Source organism: Lacerta agilis, chromosome 1 (genome assembly GCF_009819535.1).
Source record: "Lacerta agilis isolate rLacAgi1 chromosome 1, rLacAgi1.pri, whole genome shotgun sequence".
Classification (NCBI taxonomy): Eukaryota; Metazoa; Chordata; class Lepidosauria; order Squamata; family Lacertidae; genus Lacerta; species Lacerta agilis.
The window spans coordinates 65,529,336-65,551,580 of NC_046312.1; the positions used below are offsets into that span (position 1 = coordinate 65,529,336).

The following is a 22,245-nucleotide window of genomic DNA, read 5'->3' on the forward strand; positions in this document are numbered from 1 at the left end:
ACAGCTTCCAGGGAAATGTTTTAAGAATAGTTTCCTCAACCATAGCTCCGTACTTTGCCCATCAGATCTATACTGGAAGTTGCAAACTGAATAGAAAGCTAAATTCCATGAAATTTTCAAAACCAGATGTAAAATCACAAGGAAAGCTAGCATATTCTTCAGATATCCCCAGGTTTCCTGCTCTGTTTACCTGATTCTCCTCGTAGTTCCCTCTCTAGCTGAACACCATACACCTCCAGAGCTCGCTGCTTTTCCTCCACTTCTTCCAGTAGTCGCTGGATAGCCTGGACAGATACATACATACATACATACATACATACATACATACATACATACATATGTTTCAAATTTGCCAAAGGAATACTTAGGAATATATGAAGCTACCATATTGGTCAGTGTTTTCTACTCTGATTGGGCATATGAAAGTCACATGCAGGGACTGTCTGTCCCATCCAAGAAATGGTAGACTGGAAATATTGGGGCTTTGCTTTGGAGCTTCAGCATTATTATTATTATTATTTATTAAATTTGTATACTGCGCTTCATCTGGTGATCACAGGGCAGTTCACAACATACCGGATCCAAAACAGGTACTTGATCACTGAGCTCTAGGCATCACTGCCATTTCCCCTACATCATCTTAATCACCTAACAAATATTTATTTTAAATACAGACAAGTGGATTTATCTGAATGGCTCTGGCATATGAACATTATGCCAGGGAGAAAAAGGAATGGCAGGAAAGGATTTGGGATCTTATAAATACACCCGCATTGTCCCAGACTGGCAGCATTACAGATTCCACCCTGCATAAGTGTTTTTGGGGTACTATATATGTAGCTGTGATAGGGATGCGGGTGGTGCTGTGGGTTAAACCACAGAGCCTAGGGCTTGCCAATCAGAAGGTTGGCGGTTTGAATCCCCGTGACGGGGTGAGCTCCCGTTGCTCGGTCCCTGCTCCTGCCCACCTAGCAGTTCGAAAGCACATCAAAGTGCAAGTAGATAAATAGGTACCGCTCCGGCGGGAAGGTAAAGGCTGTTTCTGTGTGCTGCTCTGGTTCACCAGAAGTGGCTTAGTCATGCTGGCCACATGACCCAGAAGTTGTACGCCGGCTCCCTCAGCCAATAAAGCAAGATGAGCGCCGCAAGCCCAGAATCGTCCGCAACTGGACCTAATGGTCAGGGGTCCCTTTACCTTTACCTTTAAATGTAGTTATGATAGTTGGTAAACTACTCAGTCTGGGAAATACAACATGCTCATCCACCACACCAGCTCAAGAGAAACAGAGGCTGCACATTAGAAAATTAGTTTCCTATAGTTAAAAGAATATGTGGCCATAACCACCATGAGTTATACGGGTGAAAACAAGGAACATAGATGACTGGAGACACACAAAGGGAAATGGGAGTCAGAGAGGACTGTGGACTGTGTATCAGCTTGAGGCAATGGTATTTTGGTTTCTCCCACAAGGTCTTAATTTTACCAACCAGCCACCACGAAATGCATTTGGTTTGGCTGCCAGTTTTATGCAATGCTGCTTTTTTTGTAAAATAAAAATAAAAATGAGGTGCCAGTACTCATATGTTGATGAAAATGCCACAGGTGCCAAAACAAAATGACTGCAATGGGCAGTAAATGCACTATACCAGGCATGTCCAACAGGTAGATCATGATTTACTAGTAGATCACTGAATGCCTGTGGTAGATCACTGCCTCCCCCCAAAGAAGCTAATCAACCTTGGATTCCCCTAAAAAAAAATGGGGCTTTCCTCCTCTCAAAAAAAAAAGCTCAACAACTTTGACCTGAACCAGATCACTGCCAGTTTTTAACCCCTGCACTATACCAGTGAGTACCATCACAAAAAAAATGGTTCTATCGAAAGGAACTCCTAATGACCTGTGCTTTATGGAGCCTTTTTAGTTCCTCTTGTTTAACCAGTTGCTTTGTTTCCTTTTCCAACTTTCTGTTTCTTCTCAGAGTTCTTTTTGTCTACAAAAAAGAGAGAGGTAATCAATACTTTGTACTTAGCCACAGCTTTTCATAGACTTTTCTTTTAATGTGGATGTTAAGTAGTTTTTGACTGTGTTGGCCAGGCACATTCTGAGCCATTTGTCCTCATCAATAGGGACCTTGCTGCAATCTTAGCTAGGCATTAGCATTTTCTGTCAATAATGTTCCATCAATGAAGATGAAACTGCACATCTATAAGACCAAGACAAATTATCTTGGTGACTAAAAAGTAACTCTAGGGAGTGCAAAGTTGCCACTTAAATTTTAAACTACTTTCTATATGATAAATGCTAATAATTCAGTCCATTGTGGAAGAAGATAAGTATATATTTTGATGAGAAAAGCAGTCAGGATTCAGATGACAGTTGGGCCTACTGGGTTTATGAGATGATAGTTTACCATGCATGGAGACTCTCACCAAGAACAAGATGTAGATAGAACAATACCTATTTTGAAAGTAGGATAATGGGGGAGGGACATGTGAAACAGTAGATAAGAGCATGAAGAGCTTTCAAACTGAAGGTGAAATACTATTTGCAATTTAATAACTAGACTGCTTATAACTTTATAGAGTTTTCCAAAACACACAGAGGGTCAACTGAGGCATGATTGTGCCAAATGTGTTTCTTTTCATGTATCTATCCCTTTACATATTGTTGCACACTATCTCTATATCTGAGTGTTGTGAGATTCCAGGGGTCCAGGCACTTACCCAGGGTTTGTGTGTCCTTCAGAAATTCGACACAGAAGAGACTGTGGTGTCTTTATGATATATGGTTTTATATACAACCTGCATGTAGATGGAGGGATTGCAGAACATTCACATCCTGTGTGGGTCTGGCTTCCCTCTTAAGGACAGCATTGGATTCAAAGGACAGCAACAAGCCATCTTCTGTGTCTCTTAGTTCTAGCCTGTTATCCCCAGCTCATATGGAGTTCTGCCTCTCTTTTTCCTTCTTGCTGCTAATTGACTCCAAGGACCTCCCCCCAGCCTACATCAGTCAAAGCTGAAACCATAAACCTAGCCCAGGCATAGGCAAACTCGGCCCTCCAGATGTTTTGAGACTATAATTCCCACCATCCCTGACCACTGGTCCTGTTAGCTAGGGATGATGGGAGTTGTAGTCCCAAAACATGTGGAGGGCCGAGTTTGCCCATGCCTAACCTAGTCTTTGTATCTGCCCATTAGCACCCAGCAAAGAAGCATGCAGCCCACTCCCCTTTGCCTGGCAGTCTTGCCCTCTGATGGTTTCGTTGATAGGCCATGACTGGCTTTTGTCCCCTGTTAATAGCATATCCAGCTAGCTCTGTGAGTTGGCTTGGCTCATTAGCATATCTAAATTTGGCAATATTTTATCAACGCTTGATTAATTCTAACTTTTACTAAATCCAGGAATTATGAGGAGAATCTGGCCCTCAGGAATTTAGGGGAATCTGGCCTCCCACAAGCCCATAACAATATATAAAACAAAATTCTCTCTCCTGGCTGCTTTTCCCCTTCAGGATTCCAAAATTGTCTCGGCATTTGCTAAACGTAAGGTAAGCCTGCTGGATCAGACCAATGGCCCATCTAGTCCAGCATCCTGTTCCCACAGCTGCCGACCAGATGCTTGTGGGAAGCCTGCAAGCTGGACATGAGTGCACACTGCCCACCTGCAGCTCCCAGCATATGCCACTGACAGTGGAGGTAGAACATAGCCATTGTACACATATTTGTGTAGGAGATGCTTGGAAATGGAGTGGAGAAGGTGGGAGACAAACCAGCTGGTAGAAAATTGCCATAGATAGAACACCACTGCAAATATCAGCAAGAACAAAAAGTGCAGAATGACATGACACGCCTGGCTCCAAACTCAGCCCAGTTACTATCACCAGCAAAGAACTTGTTCTCAAAGGCACTGTTCTCCAATGGCACAGTTGAAACACTGTGCCATCAGGGCCTATCTTGAATCTTTGCAGAAATGCATCCTCATAAACCTCTTGCACTAGTATCAGTTACAGTATGTGTAGCATACTCATCACTTTGGCGTCATTTTCATTTATTTTCTAGTAAAAGATATCCAAAAAAAGAAAAAAATACAACAGTATCTACGAAATCACACACAAGCAATCCTCTTTACATCACTTGATTTATACTACTTTTTGACTTGATTAGAGCATCAATACCAGCTGGGGGACCATGCATTTTTATCTGGCTTAATTATTTTCCAGCCTACAGCAATAAGAAAGATAACTGGTTTTAACTCTTCCAATCTACATTTGGTTAATTTTATTCTCCTGCTTGTTACTCCAATAAACATGTCCTTGCCACATGGACCAATATACACGTTAAAGCCACATTACCGAAACTATTACCGTATATACCCGAGTATAAGCCGACCCGAATATAAACCGAGGCACCTAATTTTCCTACAAAAACCTGGGAAAGCTTATTGACTCGAGTATAAGCCGGTTCACCTTTGCCGCTGTGGAGGAGGAGGAGGAGGAACAAGCAGCCCGAAAGCAACCCTTTGGGCTGCTCCTTCCTCTTCTTCCTTTGCCAAGTTTGCATTTATGTGAGCAGTTCAGGAATGGAACAAGCTGCCTGGGGAGGGTAAAGAACCGCCGTTCTTGCACACTTCTTAAGGAATGGTTGACTGGGGAGAGTGGGTGGTGGCACAAGCGGAGAGAAAGGGCTTCTTTCTCGCCACCCCCACCACCCACCTCACTCGAGTATAAGCCGAGGGCAGCTTTTTCAGCACAAAAAATGTGCTGAAAAACTAGGCTTATACTCAAGTATATATGGTAGTTTATTAAGTTTGTAACAGCTAGGGACTAGTTTACTTGAGGGATTGCCTTGCCTCATACATACCTCCTCAATCACGACAATCTGCTGAATATTTGCGTTTGCAAGTGCCACGGAATGTTGATTTGTCATTTACAAGAAACTAGTTTTTTAGTGTGGCAGCAACCATGCTCTGAACTCCTGGCTATATTATCACCAGACAGGCACCCTCACTGTACTGTTTTAGATGCCCACTAAAAACTTACTTCATTTTGGCAAGCCTACCCAGACAAGCAATGTAGTTTGGTGGGATTCAACTAAGGAGCTCTTTCAGCAGAAGCCTTGCACAAAACTTCCCACTTGCACAATGGGGGTTTCTCTCCTCCCTTCCCCTGTGTGCTCCTAAAATCAGCTCAGGTGGGGGTGGGGGGGGTCAGGAGAACCCCCAGAACAGCACAAGAAGAGGGGGGATTGTTCCATATGCCAAGTTGAAATGTTTGCACTGACAAAAGCAATGAAAGAGGGGAACAGTGAAATCCACCCACTGTGCATAATTGATTTCTAATTTTATCTGTATCTTTAAGTAAGTATTTTACATTTATTTACACTATGTTATGTAAACCACATATATATATTTTTGAGGCAGCATGCCTCTGAGTACCAGTTTGCAGGGAACCAGAATTGGTGAAAGCACTGTTGCTCTCATATACCACTTGTGGGCTCAGAGGCATTCAGCTGACCATTGTGGGAAACACATCCCTAGACTAGATAGGCCTTTGGCCTGATCCAGAAGTTCTTTTTATTATGTTCTTATGATGGTGGTGTTATATATGTTAAGTATAATTATTTAATTGGCACAGAAATGGAAAATGCCTAAATGTGTATTGCTGACTCTGGGGAAATTCCACTGCAATATTCTAAGCAATGCTCAGCTTTAGCTGAGTTGATATTTAAAAACATCTGACAAAATCAACACCACAAAGAAGTTGGCAACCCAGCCGTGTCACTGGCGGAGGCTGGAATTCTTATTTTGGCATTAAGTGGTTTGTAAATTAATAAATAATAAGAACAACAACAATTATTGCTGTGAATTCTTCACTGTGGCTGCCAGCACTTGTTCATTTATTACATTGTCCTTCCAGACTCTCTCCCCCTCCCTTTGTCATTTTGGCTAGCTATGATTATTCACTGGGGAGCCCATGGTCTGAAGTGGGGCTCCAGGCAAATACCTGACCTCTTGTGCCAGTTCTGTGGACTAGAGGAACTGTTGTAATGCCCTTTGGTTCTTGCACTCAGTAATAAATCACAGAGTTCATTTTATACCGAACCGTTACTATTTCCAATATGGGGAGGGAAGTGTTGAAAACGTTACCTTGCGTGGCAACGAAGACCTGCATTCTAATTCGCTGTCAGAGGATGAAGAGCAATAGTCAACAACTTGTTTTCTGGCAGGTAAATGTTCAGAACCTAAAAGAGGAACAGAAAGCTCAGTGGCGCAGGCAGTATTCTCAACCTGGGCTTTAAGTGGATTCCTCCCCCCCCCCCATAGCTTCTGAGACTGCACCTGCCTGCGGCTTTGCAAGGCTATACCTAGCAGCAATTTGGAACACTGGCTAATTACATTAATTAAGCTTTTGGCAACTGTTCAAGGCCTTCACTGCTTGGCAAGCCCATGGCCACAGCTACCCTTGCAAACATATCAAGTTTTGTGTACGAATCAGTTAACTCCTACTTCCATTGTATGACGGCTCAGGCTTCCATTCAAAAAATCAGATCTGTTATTAAAATGCATATCTGAAGTTAGCCGTGTTATCTAAATGATTGTCTAAGGCTCACCATGCGGGCTAATTGAATGCACCAAGTCTGAGCCAGCTCTTAAACAAATTACCCTTATGTGGTTTGTAGCATCTGGCACCCATTTTTACTCTGTGACATCTGCTCAGTGTAAAAGAGCTGGCGTCAGAATGTCTGGTCATATAAAAAAAGTCACAAATATAATCAGAAGCAAATGGACTTCACGGAGGAGGTTTTATCACACGGCCTCATGCAACATAAATATTTCATTAATTAGGCCTAAACAAATGTCACATATATATTTTCTCTCCCTCACTCAAGATTATCACACTGTGTGTAGAACAGTAAATGCTGTACATAATGAATACACACACAATGGTGCATTCTTCCACAGATTTCATTCAAACAGAAAGTCCAGGCCAAGACCTGTGTTCAGAGATTCAAGTTGCTTTCAATTTTGGGCCCCCAGAATTATATTTTTTTCGCTTTTCATCAGAATAGTGTTTTAACAGGCATGTAAATTTCCACATCATTTTTTTTTAAAATGGCTAATTCATTTCTTCCTCCTCTCTAAGAAAACAGAAAAGGTACAGGGAACATCTGGTGATACACTTAACTTGCTGCAGGATTAATGATTAACACCTGGATTAGACTCTGGTCAGACAGTGAGTGGCAAGCATATGCATCCTAAAACGACTGAGGGCTTCTCGGCACAAGCAGGATAACTGTAGGATGTAACTAAGGAAGTGTGAGGCTTAGTGGTAGAGCATCTGCATTGCATGGCAGAAGGTCTTGTGTTAGATTCCTGGCATCTCCAGGTAGGGCTGGGAGAGACTCCTGCCTGTAACCCTAGAAAGCCACTGTCAGTCAGTGTAGGGAATACTGAGTTACATGGACAAGTGATCTGACCCAATATGGCTATGTATGTTCCTATTTACTATAATCCATTGTTAGGAAGAAGGACAATGTGGTTGGTAGAGAAGGTTAAAGATTTTGGGGATAACTAGAACTAAAATAAGAGTCTATCCCCTGCTGCCCCGAGTGCCAAATCATTTCTTTTCAAGTGTCCTTTGACACACACAGGTTACTTACTAGATGATGATTACAAGGTTACTTGTGTATGCACAAGCAAGAGTGGGCACATACCCACCCTGTGCCTTTTTGCCTTCCTGGCTGCATTTTACACCAAAAGGAGTTTTAAAACTAAGTGCTGGAGTAGGCAAGGAGCTGCAGGAAGAAAACATTAACTGAGAAGCCCTGTTGCTCACCGATCAGAAAAGATGTAAAGAGGGGGAAGGCTCTTTAGTTATAGGACCTGCAGCACTCCTGTTTGGAAGGATTATACACTGCAACCCCCAGTCCATGATGGGCAAATTTAGGGCTGTGTGAGTGGTATGCCCACACTGGGCACTGAGCTGAGGGGGCACTGTCTCAAAACCCAGCAAGCAAGGCGCTGGACCTTGGGAAGGAGATGTGAGGGCTCTGGGACCCTGCCAGAGCCTTGTGCCTCCTTCCCAAAGCCAGGCACCTCCTTACCTACCTTTGGGAAGGCAGCACGAGGGTTGGGGAGCAAATTTTGACCTTGTGCATCGTACCCAAGTCCACCATTGTCCATGAGCAGCCTCAGGCAAATGGTGGGCAGTTGGGCAAAAGGCGAATGGCACCAAGGGTCTTATTGTGTCTAAATAAAACCTGATGTAACCTTCAAGGTGTTGGAGCCACTTCAGTATGTGGCCTTCCTGCAGGTAGCCATGATGTAGCCACAGCGCTGTTATGTGCTGCAGTGGTACCCACATCCTAAAAGTAACTTTGGCAGGATTCCTTCAATATTCCAACTATGCCTTGAGGATCAGAGGGACTTCTTTCCGCCTCCCTCCCTCCCTCCCTCACAGATGTGGGCTCAAAGAACACAGCACACTCCCAGCTCAGTGAGCCTATTAGATTACATTCTGGGATGGCTAGGCATGTGAAGTTAAGCATGCCAAGATGCACTCATAGCGCTAGTGAATTTGAGTCATGGGCTGAATATCCAAGGATATTCCATTCCTTTGCCATCTTTGGAATCAAGGGAAAACAATGAACTGAAACAACCCCTTGAAGATGCTCTGCTGATCCCGGACAGCTAGAAATCCCACATGTCCCCAGAGTGGTGGAGCTAGACCAGATGACGGAAAGCCAAGTGTGCAGCTGAAGGTGGTGACTCAATTCCCATTGGATGGCTTTGGAGGCCAGCTGGCTCTATTAAGCCAGCATTGCACTACTGGAATTATGAGCAAGTGAACAATGAGGGCAAAGACATGTTGTTAATGGGAGCATCCTCTTGTTAACAACTGCAGCAAGATAGGCTTGACAAACGGAGAAAGTGTGTGTTATATAAAAAACGGTGGAATTCACGTATCATTGCCCTGCTTAATTATCAGCTTCTTTTACTCTGAAAAGCACTGGATTTGATGGGCCTACATGGGCATTTCTCCAAACACCCTTGTGCTCAAAGCTGCTGAAGCATACTTAAAGAAATAAGCTATAATCCTCATGATACCTTGATATGCCTTTGGAACAGAACCAAGATCCCCCTTTCCCTCTCTAGAAGTGGATATCTCCAGAACCTTCTCCCCTTCCCTTTCATATATCCAATAATTAAAATGCTTTACGGGGATAGGAAGCATGGGCGTAGCCAGGGGGCAGGGAGGGGCAGCTGTCCCCCCACCATCAAGAAAAATACATAGCTAACTGAGGTTCTGCCCGCCTAACAAAAATCCTTGCTACGCCCACGATAGGAAGTGTTTTGTAGTACCATAGCACCTCCTGATGTACCAGGATTCATATTCTAGAGACCACGCTTAAGCATGAAGAGTAAAACAGCCAACTGCAGCAGTATCTTCCATTATACTTTGTGTCCTCCAAGATGTTTTGGACAGCACTTACCGACCCCAGCCAGTGCTGATTGCCACTGATCGGACTTGTGAAGGGCACCAGATTGGCAAAGACCAGTGCTATTTTTCTAGAAAAAGAGGTGCTGGAACTCACAATTAACACCTCTCTTGTTCTCTTAGAATAACAATGGCGCCCACTTGAGAGGTGCCGGAACTTAGTTTTGACAAGTTCTGGCTGGGGGGAAAAAGCCCTGGTAAAGACTGTACAATTGCCATGAGAGAAAAGACAAAGCAGTAGAGAGTAGCATCCTAATACTCCTATCAATTATTATTTTTATTATATATAGGGATTATCTGCTAGTTTTACTGCAGTTGTCTGCAAACTACAGATATACGAAGGACTGTAATTAGTAACTTTATTCATTTAGTGATTGTTTTGTACTGTTAAGTTGTTAAGAGTGCGCATGTTTATTGATGGGATTTTATTTTATTTCATTTCAAAATAAAACTATAAGATACCAAAAGGCCGCCTGCTCCCTGCCCCCCTCCTTCTTTTTTAAAAAAGGCATTGAATGTATTTGGTAGAAGCACACATGCTATAGCAGAAGACCAGATCACACTACAGTTGCCATGGGGATGTCATTGACTCTGAGCCGTAATATATATGAACTACTTAACTGCATGGGCCCCTGCCATGTGTCAAGAGTCTTCACCTTTCCACCAGCAACAAGGAGCGGGGGCATGGAGACAGCAGAAATGCATGCATTTGTTCTATATATCGCAAACAGCTGGAAAATCATTGTCAAAGGCATTGCCATGGCAACTGGGATTTGTTTTCTTCTGGACCATATTGCTCTTATAGGTTACATTTTAAAAACAAAGCACTTCCCATCCTACAATGTGAAACATTTCCAGGATGGTATACAACAAGGTAGTAAGGGAAAAGCTAAACATAAGAAAGCTAAAACCCACCACCCTTGATCTGCCATGCTGGGATGGTCAGAGGGGGTAGAGGTTTCATTTTGCCAAGCCCAAAACCACTCAGCCAGGCTCTGCCTACAGAGCAATACTGGTGTCACTTCTCTGCTACAAAACTCCCAATTCCACCTGCCAAAGGTCCTGGTGAGCAGGGTGGCCTATTGGCATTAGCCCACAGAAAATCCCAAGATGGGATTTTACACTATTTTATGCAAATTGTTTAAAGATTTAATCTTGCATTAAAGCACTATACATATTTTGTTTTTGTGTTGTTGTTGTTTTTTTAAAAAAAACTGGAAATAAAAATCTTAAAGGAGGGAGTTTGCTTACCCAAGTATTCTCCTTTGGAAGAACTATTTAGTACTTCATCAACATCAAAGATGGTACAAGGTGACACAGGGCTTTTAACTTTGACGTCTACTTTATTCCTAAAGCTGCTGAATAGGTTCCACACATTGTTCCTCTGTTCAGGACCATCCAAAACGGCATCAGCGTTTTTGTTCCTCTGTCTTAGAGATGAATAGCGGGTGTTCTTTTGATTGTGAGCACACCACTCATCCCTGGCAGACTTCCAGAGGTTCTCTTTAAGGGTAAACCTTTCTAGAAGTTTTGGCACATCATCAGCATTGGTAGAAGAGGAATGTTCGGGTTTATGAAGACTCTGAGAAGGGCTGCTATGCGCACTGTAAACAGGAAAAGACGTGCCTTTGTCAACACATGAATATTCCTCTCTTGGACTGCTGGAAAAATGAGACCCATCTGAGCTCCTTGTTCCAAGTCTTTTTTCTGCATCATCCAACACACTGAGCTCCTGGGTTTGTACATTATAGTCTCCATGATTCTTGCTGCATCTGAGACTAGCAGAGCGAACCAGGGCCTGTGGGAAATTGAAAAATGTGCTTTCCAAAGGAAATTTGGCATGTGTGTCCTGGGCCCTTTTCAAACCTGCTGGAGGAGAAGTAAGAGGCTCTATGATGGATTTCTTTATAGCTTTGGCAATTAACCTCAGTTGTGATTTCGGCTGGGTGGCAGTGTGTTCTTTGGGATAATCACCAACATTCTTTGAAAGTGTCTGTCCAGGAGACAGAACTGGAGAATGGTTATCGGAGAACTTCTGAGATTGACCACAACTGGATTGTTTTGGTATGTTCTCATATCTGTTAAAATAAGCATTCTTCTTGTCTGGAATTCCTTGGCAGTCGTGTTCCGTTCTTGTAATATCTAGCTCAGCATCATCCAGAGCAAGTCTTCTGGGCTTCTGATCCATTGAAAGTGTCAACCTCCTCATTATCTTGTTTTCAGCTTTGTTCAAATGTCTGTCATGATGCTCTTTGGCATTCTTATCTCCATCATCAGGGTCTGCAGAGGACACCCCTGAATTCTTTGTATACAACTGAGAGATCAGTGGCTCACTATTCATCACCCAGTTTCCTAAATGTGCACCTTCAGTTCTGTAATCCTTGCCTTCAAGCTGAGGGTAACTGAGAGCTGAAGTCAGATCAACGTGACAAGTGGATTTGCTATGTGCCAATGGAAAGCTATCAGGGCAGTTGTAGAGTGAATAGTGAGGAACATAGGATGCAATTTCACTAGGTTTATCTCTGGCTTTTCCTTCCCTTTGAAATGCTGGGCTGTGTAGCTTGAAATGTCCTCTTGTAATTTCTGGACTCTTGTCAGGAGATGTCAGCTGTATGGAATGCATAAAATGATTATTTTTGGAGGAAAATGCAGCCAGGTCATCCTTGCTTCTATTTAGAGAGTGTTTTCAAACAATTACATGAGAAAATACACTCCCTCATAAAAATGCCAGAAAGCCTCACAAAAACATTCCAATAAAATGGAAAAGGAATACACTATAACTGCAGGGTCTTGCTTTTATCCAAATATCCCTGGGAGACAGTCAAGATATTTAGATATTCAGATGTCTGTAGGAGTTCACTGCAATATATTGACCCAGCAGACAAACAGAGTAGGTTAAAAAAAGTTTTCCATTTTTAAAAATCAACAACAAGAAGAAGAAGATGGTGATGTTGTACAATCGTACCTTGGAAATCGAACAGAATTCGTTCCGGAAGTCCATTCGACTTCCAAAACGTTCAGAAACCAAAGCACAGCTTCTGATTGGCTGCAGGAAGCTCCTGCAACCAACTGGAAGCCACAGAAGACTCGTTGGACATTTGGCTTCCAAAAATAGTTTGCAAACCAGAACACTCACTTCTGGGTTTGCGGCGTTCGGGAGCCAAAAGGTTCAAGAACTAAGCTGTTCAGAAACCAAGGTACGACTGTATTGCATTATGGTTGTGTAACTACTATTCACCACTAGGAGGCAAGTTCAGTCTGATCTGGACAGTGGCCTTCCCATCCATGGTTGCACTAACCCAGTGAAGAAAACATAAGCAACAAATAATTTATAATCTAAACATCTTGTTTATTTGTTTGCAAACCACCCTTCATCCATAGATCTCATTGTAAAAATACAATAAAAAACACAAAAACTATACATATTTACAGCAATACCCTGTAGTATTTATACTGTAGTATTATACTGCAGTTCTTCAACAAAGCATACTGTTAAAAATGTGTTGCTTCATACCTCCGTCTGAAAGACCTCATCCTTAAAGTCACTTTGAACACAGGCAGAGGTATCCTTTGAAGATGATCCATTTTTCTTGTTGTACAATAGAGGAAAATCTACAAAGGGAAAAGTGGACTCATAAAAATGCATTCATTGGAATAGATCCATGGAGTCCATGCTACTGAAACTACCCTTCCACATTACAGGTACCCAGTGCTCCCCCCCCAAAAAAAAATGTTTAGGGGTACTCTCATTTTGCTACTCATATTGAAATACTGCCCCTCAATGAGGCCAAATTTAGATTCACAAAATGTTTAGGGGTATGCGTACCTCTGTGTACCCCCAGAAAAGAAGCACTGCAGGTACCCAGCTGGCAACCAATGCCGTCCATATAGACCATGTGGGACCTTGAAGGTCGCAATCCAACTCCCTGCCACAGTATAGCATTGTGTTTTGTTTTGTTTTTTTAAAAATCATTTTAATCAATTAGGTGGCACAGAAAAACAGCAGCAGCAGCAACAACAACAACAACAGTGACATAGCAAAATAATGATAATGATAGTAGTAGTAGTAGTAGTAGTAGTAGTAGTAGTAGTAATAATAATAATCTCCTGTATGCACCATTCCACTCTGCTCCCCAGCCAGGCTACAAGCCATGATGGCTATGCTCTGCCCCCACAGTTGGAGGCAGCAATGCATCTGAATACCAGTTGTTGGAAACCATGGGAATGGAGAGGGCTCTTGTGCTCATCTTCTGCTTGCTGGTTTCCTACAGGCATCTCGTTGGCCACTGTGAGAACAGGATGCTGGACTAGATGGGCCATTGGCCTGACCAAGCAGGCACTTCTTATGTTTGGAGTGCTATGCCCAATAGTAAACATGTTTTTAAATGCCCAGTTAATTAAAAACACTTTTTTTTGCCCTGGCCCTAAAAAATAGGAAAGGTGACCCAGGGAACAGTGCTGTAGATATGAGGGAGACTAGCCGGGTTCCCCCCCCCCACCGGTGAACCCTCCAGAGGGGCACCATTGAGGCTCCCAGACATGTGTATGGGGGGTGCCAAACTGGGTCTTTGACCCAGGTGAAATAAAGCCTTGTTTCGCACCAGCAGGGAAAGGGGCTTTCCCTAGCTGCATTGCTACTACTTGTTGCAACAGTCCTCAACTCTGCAGGAGGTGGTTTCTAGAGAAAGGCATCAGCTTGATGACCTCAGCAGGTTGGTGGGTATGGGAGGAGGTGGCTACACATTGCTCCAGTCATATATTGGCATCCCTATTTTATTTAGAGATGTGCAATCAATCCCCCTTTCAGTTTTCATCAGTTCCCAAAGTGTAAAGGAGCCATAAAATACGCAATTAAACTAAACATGAAATAGTTAAAATCAACAATTCAGCCTGTGCCACTGAGTGAAAAAAGAAATCTAATTATTCTGGTGCAATTAATATTATAGAAAACTACCCACACCCAGAGAAGCTTGCAGGATGCTGCTTCTATGTAACTGCTTTAGGGCTTCAAAAACAACAACACCAAATTGGATGTTCAATACTATCGAGTTCTACCATGGCTTTGCAAATTGGCTGCCACATTCGGATTCCCTGACTGCAGTCTTCTGGTCCTGTCAGATTCTCCTCTCACCCCTGCGACAGAAAGTCTCACTGGCTCACAATATTGCCAGATAAACCACCACCAGCTTGCCATCAAGTAATTTCCTAGCCGCACCTTAAGAATTGTGGCAGAGTTTCCGCTGTTCCATCATTTCCCCACCAAATGGCAACTTTTCCACAATGGAATTCAAGGCCCGCCCCCCACCCCCCACCCCATCCCTTCATTGACTGAATGGCTGAGCTCTGCTCCTGGTGGTGCCAATTAAGCTCAGCAGGAGACAAGAGCAGCAGCTGTCAAAGATCTTTTATTTCAGACGTAATGGAGGAAATGTTTTTGTTCTCTGCAACGTAGGAGACAATGTTTATTCCAATATGGATCCTCGGATCACATAACTTAATATCGAATGTGTATTTCTTTCTCTCTTTCTCAACAAAATAGTAAATGCAGGAAATATTTGCACAGCTTTGGATAAATCAACACATTTATTAATATAAGTGTTATTACAGTCCATTGTCCTGGAAGGCAAGTAAAATGACTCCAGCTGATGCCTGCACATTTAAAACAAGCAAGGTATGTCCTGGGTAATAATAAATAATAATAATAATTTTATTAGTAATACCCTGTTCATCTGGCTGGGTTTTCCCAGCCACTCTGGGAGGCATACAGTGCAAAATGTCGAACATTTAAAGCTTCCCGATACAGGACAGCTTTCAGATGTTTTCTAAAAGTTGTGTAATTCTTTATCTCTGGATTTTATTGACTGACATGCTATAGTTTATTTACTATTTTATTTCATAAAATCTGTAAGTTGCTTGATTTTTTTAAAAAACAAACCTCCAAGCAGTTTGCAAAAAAGATAAAACAATAAAATTATCAATAAGAAAAATGATCAACAATGATTTGATACTTTCAAAAAGTTGAAATAACAATAGACTAATAACAGATTGAAGCCCGCATCAGCTTGCTAAACATCTGGGTAGGCTTGACTAAATAACAATGTTTAGGAGAGCAAGGTAGCATACAATTTTCTCCACTGAGCTGTAAGGGCTTCTTGAGGATAAGGCACACCAACACCTCCTTCAGAGTCATTGTTCCCACCCCTTCCTGCAAAGACGCATTAGCTACCCCTTCTATCTGCTTGACCAATTCCCTTCAGCTAACTTTCATAGGCAAGGATATCCAGAGAGCAGGACTCTCCTAGTGCTTCGTTCACCTCGGCTTCAGCAACTGAAACTAAACCAATACCATTGGAACAGACCGTGCTCTCGACCCTGAGCAACCTTTGCCCCCAAGTGCCTAGCAAAGTTGTCCCAGCTCCAGCAGGTTTGCCATCTATGGCCATTTCTGGACTGGGATAGCCTTGCTACAGTGGTTCCTAGCAGTTTCCTTATAATGTGCTTCTTCCCCACCCTTCTTAGTTTCACCTTCAGATCCTAGGATTCAAGGAAAGGAGGTTACAGCAGCTCTGTTGATTCAGACCAAAGGCCACCATAGTCCAACGACCTGCTTCCAACAGTGGTCAACTAGATGCTTCTTGGAAAGCCAGCTAGCTGGGCTTGAGAGGAGCCTTGTAACCACAGGTTCCCTTGCCAGCATCACCATACTTTATATTTAGTTTTACTTTGCAAGCTAAAAGGTTCCATGAAGGCCACATCCTCTCCCTTTGCTTGCTCCATAGCAGCTGCTATTCAGAATAGCACCTCTGAACCTTGAGGATTAGTTAGCTAAGTAAGAGTGGCCCTTCATAACTATGTCTAAGCTCAGGTTGAAGCTGTGAAGCCAGATGTGGGCAGGCTTTGGTTTTCCAGAACCCCAAAATCCACCAGTCCGAGCCAGGTGCACAATAGCAGCTTGGGAAACAACCTTAGAATTAAGAAACAGGATGTATTTGAGAAATCAAGATCTACCTTCTACCCATCTGATCTAAGCCAGTGGCTACCACCACATCTTGTGGCAACTCATTCCATGCATTTATTACAGTATGTACTGTGTGAAAACAGGATTTTGTTTGTCCTGAATCTCCCAGCAATTTCACAGGTTCTAGCATAATGTGGGGGGGGGGGAGGATTCCCTCCCATGCTCTCTGCATCCCACCATCATCCTTCCCCAACCATCCTTTCTTCTAAGCATAAAACATCCCAAACATTTTAAGCCCCATCTCCTTAACCACTTGTCATCCTTTTCTTTCTTTCTTCCTTTCTTCCTTTCATGGGGTGACCAGCTCATGACTGAGAGTAAAGCAACAATGCTTGCAATACATAACCTGAACCAGTGTGGGGCAGTAGACAAAAAAAGCTATCTATTGGCCAAACTGCGAGAGGCAGTGAAGGATAGGCGTGCCTGGCATGCTCTGGTCCATGGGGTCACGAAGAGTCGGACACGACTGAACGACTGAACAACAACAACAACATTCTTCCCTTGCTGATTCCTTCTTGAATATCTACCTGCAAATTCTTCTTCTTCTTCTTCTTCTTCTGCTTCTTCTTTCTTAGACCTTCCTTTTGTTAACTTCATGACTCCAGGAAAGCCATGCATAAGCTTGTTTTGCTATGTTAGCAGCACTGAAGTGACCTCCCTTGAGCGCAAACCTGGGCAGTGTGTGGAGGTCTTGGGCTGCACAGACAACAATATCAGCCTCACTGATGTGGTCCAAAGGAAAGCAGAGCAATGCGTTTGGCACCAGCTTGGCTGCAGGAGTTGCCGCAAGGAGGCATACAACATGCTATCCAACCATTTTAGAGACTCCACTCTCAATTTGTGTAGAGTTTACTCCTTAGCTTTTGCTTCTCCCAAAGATGTTTCACAAGGCAATGGATACAGATTGTTCCTTGGGGTTTATTCCTGAAGCGTTTCTCATGACTGAGTATAATTGCAAGGCAGTGGAGGTTTAGGATTAGGGCAGTGATGGCCAAACGTGGCCCTCCAGCTGTTTTGGGACTACAATTCTCATCACCCCTGACCACTGGTCCTGTTAGCTAGGGATGAAGAAAGAAGAAGAAGAAGAATATGATGAAGAAGAGTTTGGATTTGATACCCCGCTTTATCACTATCCGAAGGAGTCTCAAAGCGGCTAACATTCTCTTTCCCTTCCTCCCCCACAACAAACACTCTGTGAGGTGAGTGGGGCTGAGAGACTTCAAAGAAGTGTGACTAGCCCAAGGTCACCCAGCAGCTGCATGTGGAGGAGCGGAGACGCGAACCCGGTTCCCCAGATTACGAGTCTACCGCTCTTAACCACTACACCACACTGGCTCTCTCACTGGATGATGGGAGTTGTAGTCCCAAAACAGCTGGAGGGCCAAGTTTGGCCTCCACTGGATTAGGGTTTTCCTTCTCTTAGGCGGGCTACCTTGCAGTTTAATGAGCCCCATCTGCTCCTGTATAAGCTTGTATGTACTCTGAATGGATTTGCTTGTCAGGTGTAGCCAATCTTAAGTTTCTTTACTCTTTCAATCAGCAGTCTTAACAGACTATTTCTGCAATCTGCTGCAATAGATATGCCAAACTTCAACACTTGCACCACCTTGCTATTCCAGCAGCAACATGTGATTTTCTTCAGCTACACCCCTCTTTTCCCTTCATTAGATCATGGCACCCAAATTAGTGCCAAAAGCAGGAAACCTAGACAAAAGCACTGAAGCACACCTGCATCAGATTAGCTTTTGAAATTGGCTGCTTGTGGAGGTGGGGGAAGCCCTGGAATTGTTTAGCGGAGAGAAAGATGAATTTTGCATGAACAGGTGCAAATGAATTCAGATGACACAAACACCTGAACCTTAGGAACTCGGCTTCACCGCAAGCCAACAGAAAAACTGTTCCTGTCCGTTTGTTTGTTTGATTGACTGATCCAGTTTAAAGGCTTATTTGAAAATTATGTGACTGCACTTCTAACCAGATTATGGAAGAGATTACAGCTCCCCTTATTTTTACGTTGACATCATGAAATGTGCTCACTTGGGGGGGAGTGAACTGAACTTATGCACACACACACACTGGCCTGGGTGAAAAGTCCACGTTGAAGATTCCGGTTTCTAGACACACTGAATTTTACAAAGATATTAAAACCACAGTTTTTCAGACAATGGGGGCAGGGGGTGGAGGGGGTGAATAAAAAAACTGTGGTTGGGGCAGGAGCTGGTTTCTGTCAGTAGATGGGTTTTGCTATTTTCTTAAAATTCACTCATCTCCTTCTGGTGGGCTGTTAGCTCCCTCTGGAGATTCATCACCAGACCCACATGGGAGGTTTACACACATAGATAGGCAAAGCTTTAAACAAATGTGTAAATGAGCATGTTGCAAAATGAGCTGGCAGTAGGCTTGCTCTCCACCCACCAAAAGATTGTTAAAGTTTTGCCTCTTGTTGCTTTTTAACCAGTAGGCGAAGGCACAGCTATAGAAAAACAGGTCTTACAAACTTCAGTAGAAGAGGAAGAAACTACAGAAAAGGAGAAGAAAATAGAAACTAATTGTGGACGCTGCTGTCAGGATTATTACTCTTAATGCTATTATTATTATTACAGTGGTAACTCGGGTTACAGGCGCTTCAGGTTACAGACGCTTCAGGTTGCAGACTCTGCTAACCCAGAAATAGCGCCTCAGGTTAAGAACTTTGCTTCAGGATGAGGACAGAAATTGCACGGCGGCCATGCGGTGACAGCGGGAGGCCCCGTTAGCTAAAGTGGTACCTCAGGTTAAGAACAGTTTCAGGTTAAGAATGGACCTCCAGAACGAATTAAGTTCTTAACCTGAGGTACCATTTTATTATTTGTTTGTTGGTTTTTTGTTGTTGTTGTTGTTGTTGTTGTTGTTGTTGTTGTCATCGGCATCATCAACAACATTATTATAGGAAGTGGGCTCTGGCAAGTTCCCACAATTACTGTGCCTAATAATAATAATAATAATAATAATAATAATAATAATAAATGCCTTCAGATATATGATAAAAGTCAGATATGATAGTTGTTTATTTCCTTGATATCTGTTGGGAGGGCATTCCACAGGGCGGGCACCACTACCAAGAAGGCCTGGTTCCCTGTAACCTCACTTCTCGCAGCAAGGGAACCGCCAGAAGGCCCTCAGCGCTGGACCTCAGTGTCTGGGTTGAACGATGGGGGTGGAGACGCTCCTTCAAGTATACTGGGCTGAGGTTGTTTAGGTCTTTAAAGGTCAGCACCAACACTTTGAGTTGTGCTTGCAAACGTATTGAGAGCCAATGTAGGTCTTTCAGGTCCCGGCGGTCATCAGTCTAGCTGCCGCATTCTGGATTAGTTGTAGTTTCCAGGTCACCTTCAAAGGTAGAATGTGTTGCAGAAGCCAAATAACAGCTTCAGAGATTGTATGTAACTGTGCCAACCAAATGGGCATGCCACTGTGACAGCAACTTGCTCAGAGACCCCAGTGTGTCCCCTGATGCTGAGAGACCCACATGTACATAGTAGAAGACAGACCACAAGCAAGAGATTCCTGAGCAGTATCACAGGAACACAGGAAGCTCCATTACACCAAATCAGATCATTGGCCCATCTAGGGCAGCAGCTATCTGGGGTTTCAGACTGGAGACATTCCCACCCTGACTTGCAGATATCAGGGATTGAACCTGGGACATTCTGTCGTAAGAGTATAAGAAGAGTCTTGCAGGATCAGGCCAGTGGGCCCATCTAGCAAAGGATGCAGTTGTCACAGACACCAACCAGACGCCTCTGGGAAGCCCACAAGCAGGACCCAAGCGCAACAACACTCTCCCTTCCAGCACCTGGCATTCATAAAGAAGCTAGTGGAAGCAGAACGTAGGCATCAGGGTTAGGGGCCATGGATAGCCTTCTGCAAGCAAGGCAGATGCTCCTCCACTGATACTGTTGGACTCCAACTTCTAACACATATGTTTTGCAGACACAGGATGGGCCAGAAGGGAGAACCAATCATGTGACTCTCATGCATTTGAAACCCCAGCAGGGGAAATCTGGAGCAGAGAACCAGAGGAAATGAGAACAGTTAACACCCATTCTAAATCTTACTTGACTGAATTTTCTTCTTCCAGTTTTGGTACTTTTTTGATGCAGAAGGTTCTCGAAGGCTGTGGGCTCGCTGGAGAGCTAAAGAGATGGAAAAGGACACTTTAAAATGGTCCATTTGAAAAAGACTTAAAATAATATATTGCAGGCATGTCCAACAGGTAGATCGTGATCTACCGGTAGATCACTGGACGTCTGTGGTAGATCACTGGTAGATCAGTGGCTCCCCCCAAAGAAGCTAAAAAACTTTGGCTGCCCTAAAAAAAACCTCAACTTCTTTGCCCTGCACCTCTAAAATGACCTGAACCACCAAAAAAAGGGCTTTCCTTCCTTTAAAAAAGCTCAATATCGCTTTCCTCCTCCCTAAAGAAGCTCAACAACTTTTATGTGAACCCCAAAAAACAGGGCTTTCCTTCCTTAAAAAAGCTCAACAACTTTGACCTGAACCCCCCAAAAGGGGGTAGATCACTGCCAGTTTTTAACTCTGTGAGTAGATCGCAGTCTCTTGGAAGTTGGCCACCCCTGATATATTGAATGAATAGAGGTTTCACTAAGGGGTCAAGCAACTGTATGTCCTTTTGTGCTTCCATTCCCTGCCCAGGGAGTGAAATTCCGTGGCAGAGCCGTCTCATCCATTGGGGCTGGTGGCGCGGCGCGCCAGGGCGCAATGGCCTGGAGGGCGCCTCCGTCCTCCAGCCCCGCTGGCAGCGCCTGCCGGCAGCGCCCTCTGACTCCCGGCAAGGGAGCTGGCCGGCCACACCACGCCCTCTGGCTGCCCAGCAGAGCACAGGAGCTCTGCGCGCCCTTCCAGCGCTTCCGGGACGGGAGGCGAGGGCGGCCGGCTCGCGCTTCCGTGCGCAGCTGGGTGGCGCGGCGCAGCCGGGTGGCGCTCCGCGCGCAGCCGGCCGCCCACCCGATGGGGCACAAGCTGCCCAGCCGCGCCGCCCGGCTGCGCCGCGCCATCCGGATGTGCGTGCGCGGGAGCGCGAGCCGGCCGCCCTCGCCTCCCGTCCCGGAAGCGCTGGAAGGGCGCGCAGAGCCCCGCGCCGCTCCAGCGCCACGCCCCTCATCCCCCCGCTCGCCCACCCCCCTCCCAAGGGGCGGCAAGCGCGGGAGGGAGGCGGCGGAGAGGCGGCATGGCGGGGGCGCCGGAGGGATAGCCGCGCCAGGGCGGCAGATCCCCTTAAGACGGCTCTGTTCCGTGGTCCCAAGAATAACATACACCCCCCCCCACTGAGCTACTGTAACACATTGGCAATTCCAAATCAAACACCAAACCATCTCTAGATCTGCACTATCTAGATCAGACATTTTCCATTAGTAACTTATATACACACACACAAAACAGCAGGGTTAAAGCACTTTTCTTTTGCAATCCTGTATACACACTGGGAGTAAGTTTTCCACCATTTAATAGGATTTACTTCTGAGTAAATATATACAGTGGAACCTTGGTTCCCGAATGGCTTAGTTGCTGAACAAATCGGCTCCTGAATGCTGCAAACCCAGAAGCAAGTGTTCTAGTTTTTTCAGCCGGAACTCAGTTCCGACACCTCTCAGGTGGTCATCATTGTCATTCTAAGAGAACAAGAGTGAGTTCTGGCACACATTTTCCCAACAAAACAGCACCGGT

The 22,245-nt window shown here is 44.3% G+C and overlaps 1 protein-coding gene across 1 annotated transcript in view; it reads right to left on the minus strand.

Annotated features, from left to right (window-relative positions):
- Positions 1–22,245, minus strand: part of MICALCL (MICAL C-terminal like) — a 34,641-nt gene that overhangs the window by 6,732 nt on the left and 5,664 nt on the right. Inside the window, exons 3-8 of the mRNA XM_033152323.1 lie at positions 20,616–20,693; positions 13,015–13,112; positions 10,752–12,108; positions 6,149–6,243; positions 1,899–1,991; positions 191–284 (exon numbers count right to left, since the gene is read on the minus strand). Of these exons, the coding sequence (XP_033008214.1) occupies positions 191–284; positions 1,899–1,991; positions 6,149–6,243; positions 10,752–12,108; positions 13,015–13,112; positions 20,616–20,693 (1,815 nt within the window). The remainder of the gene's footprint in view (positions 1–190; positions 285–1,898; positions 1,992–6,148; positions 6,244–10,751; positions 12,109–13,014; positions 13,113–20,615; positions 20,694–22,245) is intronic.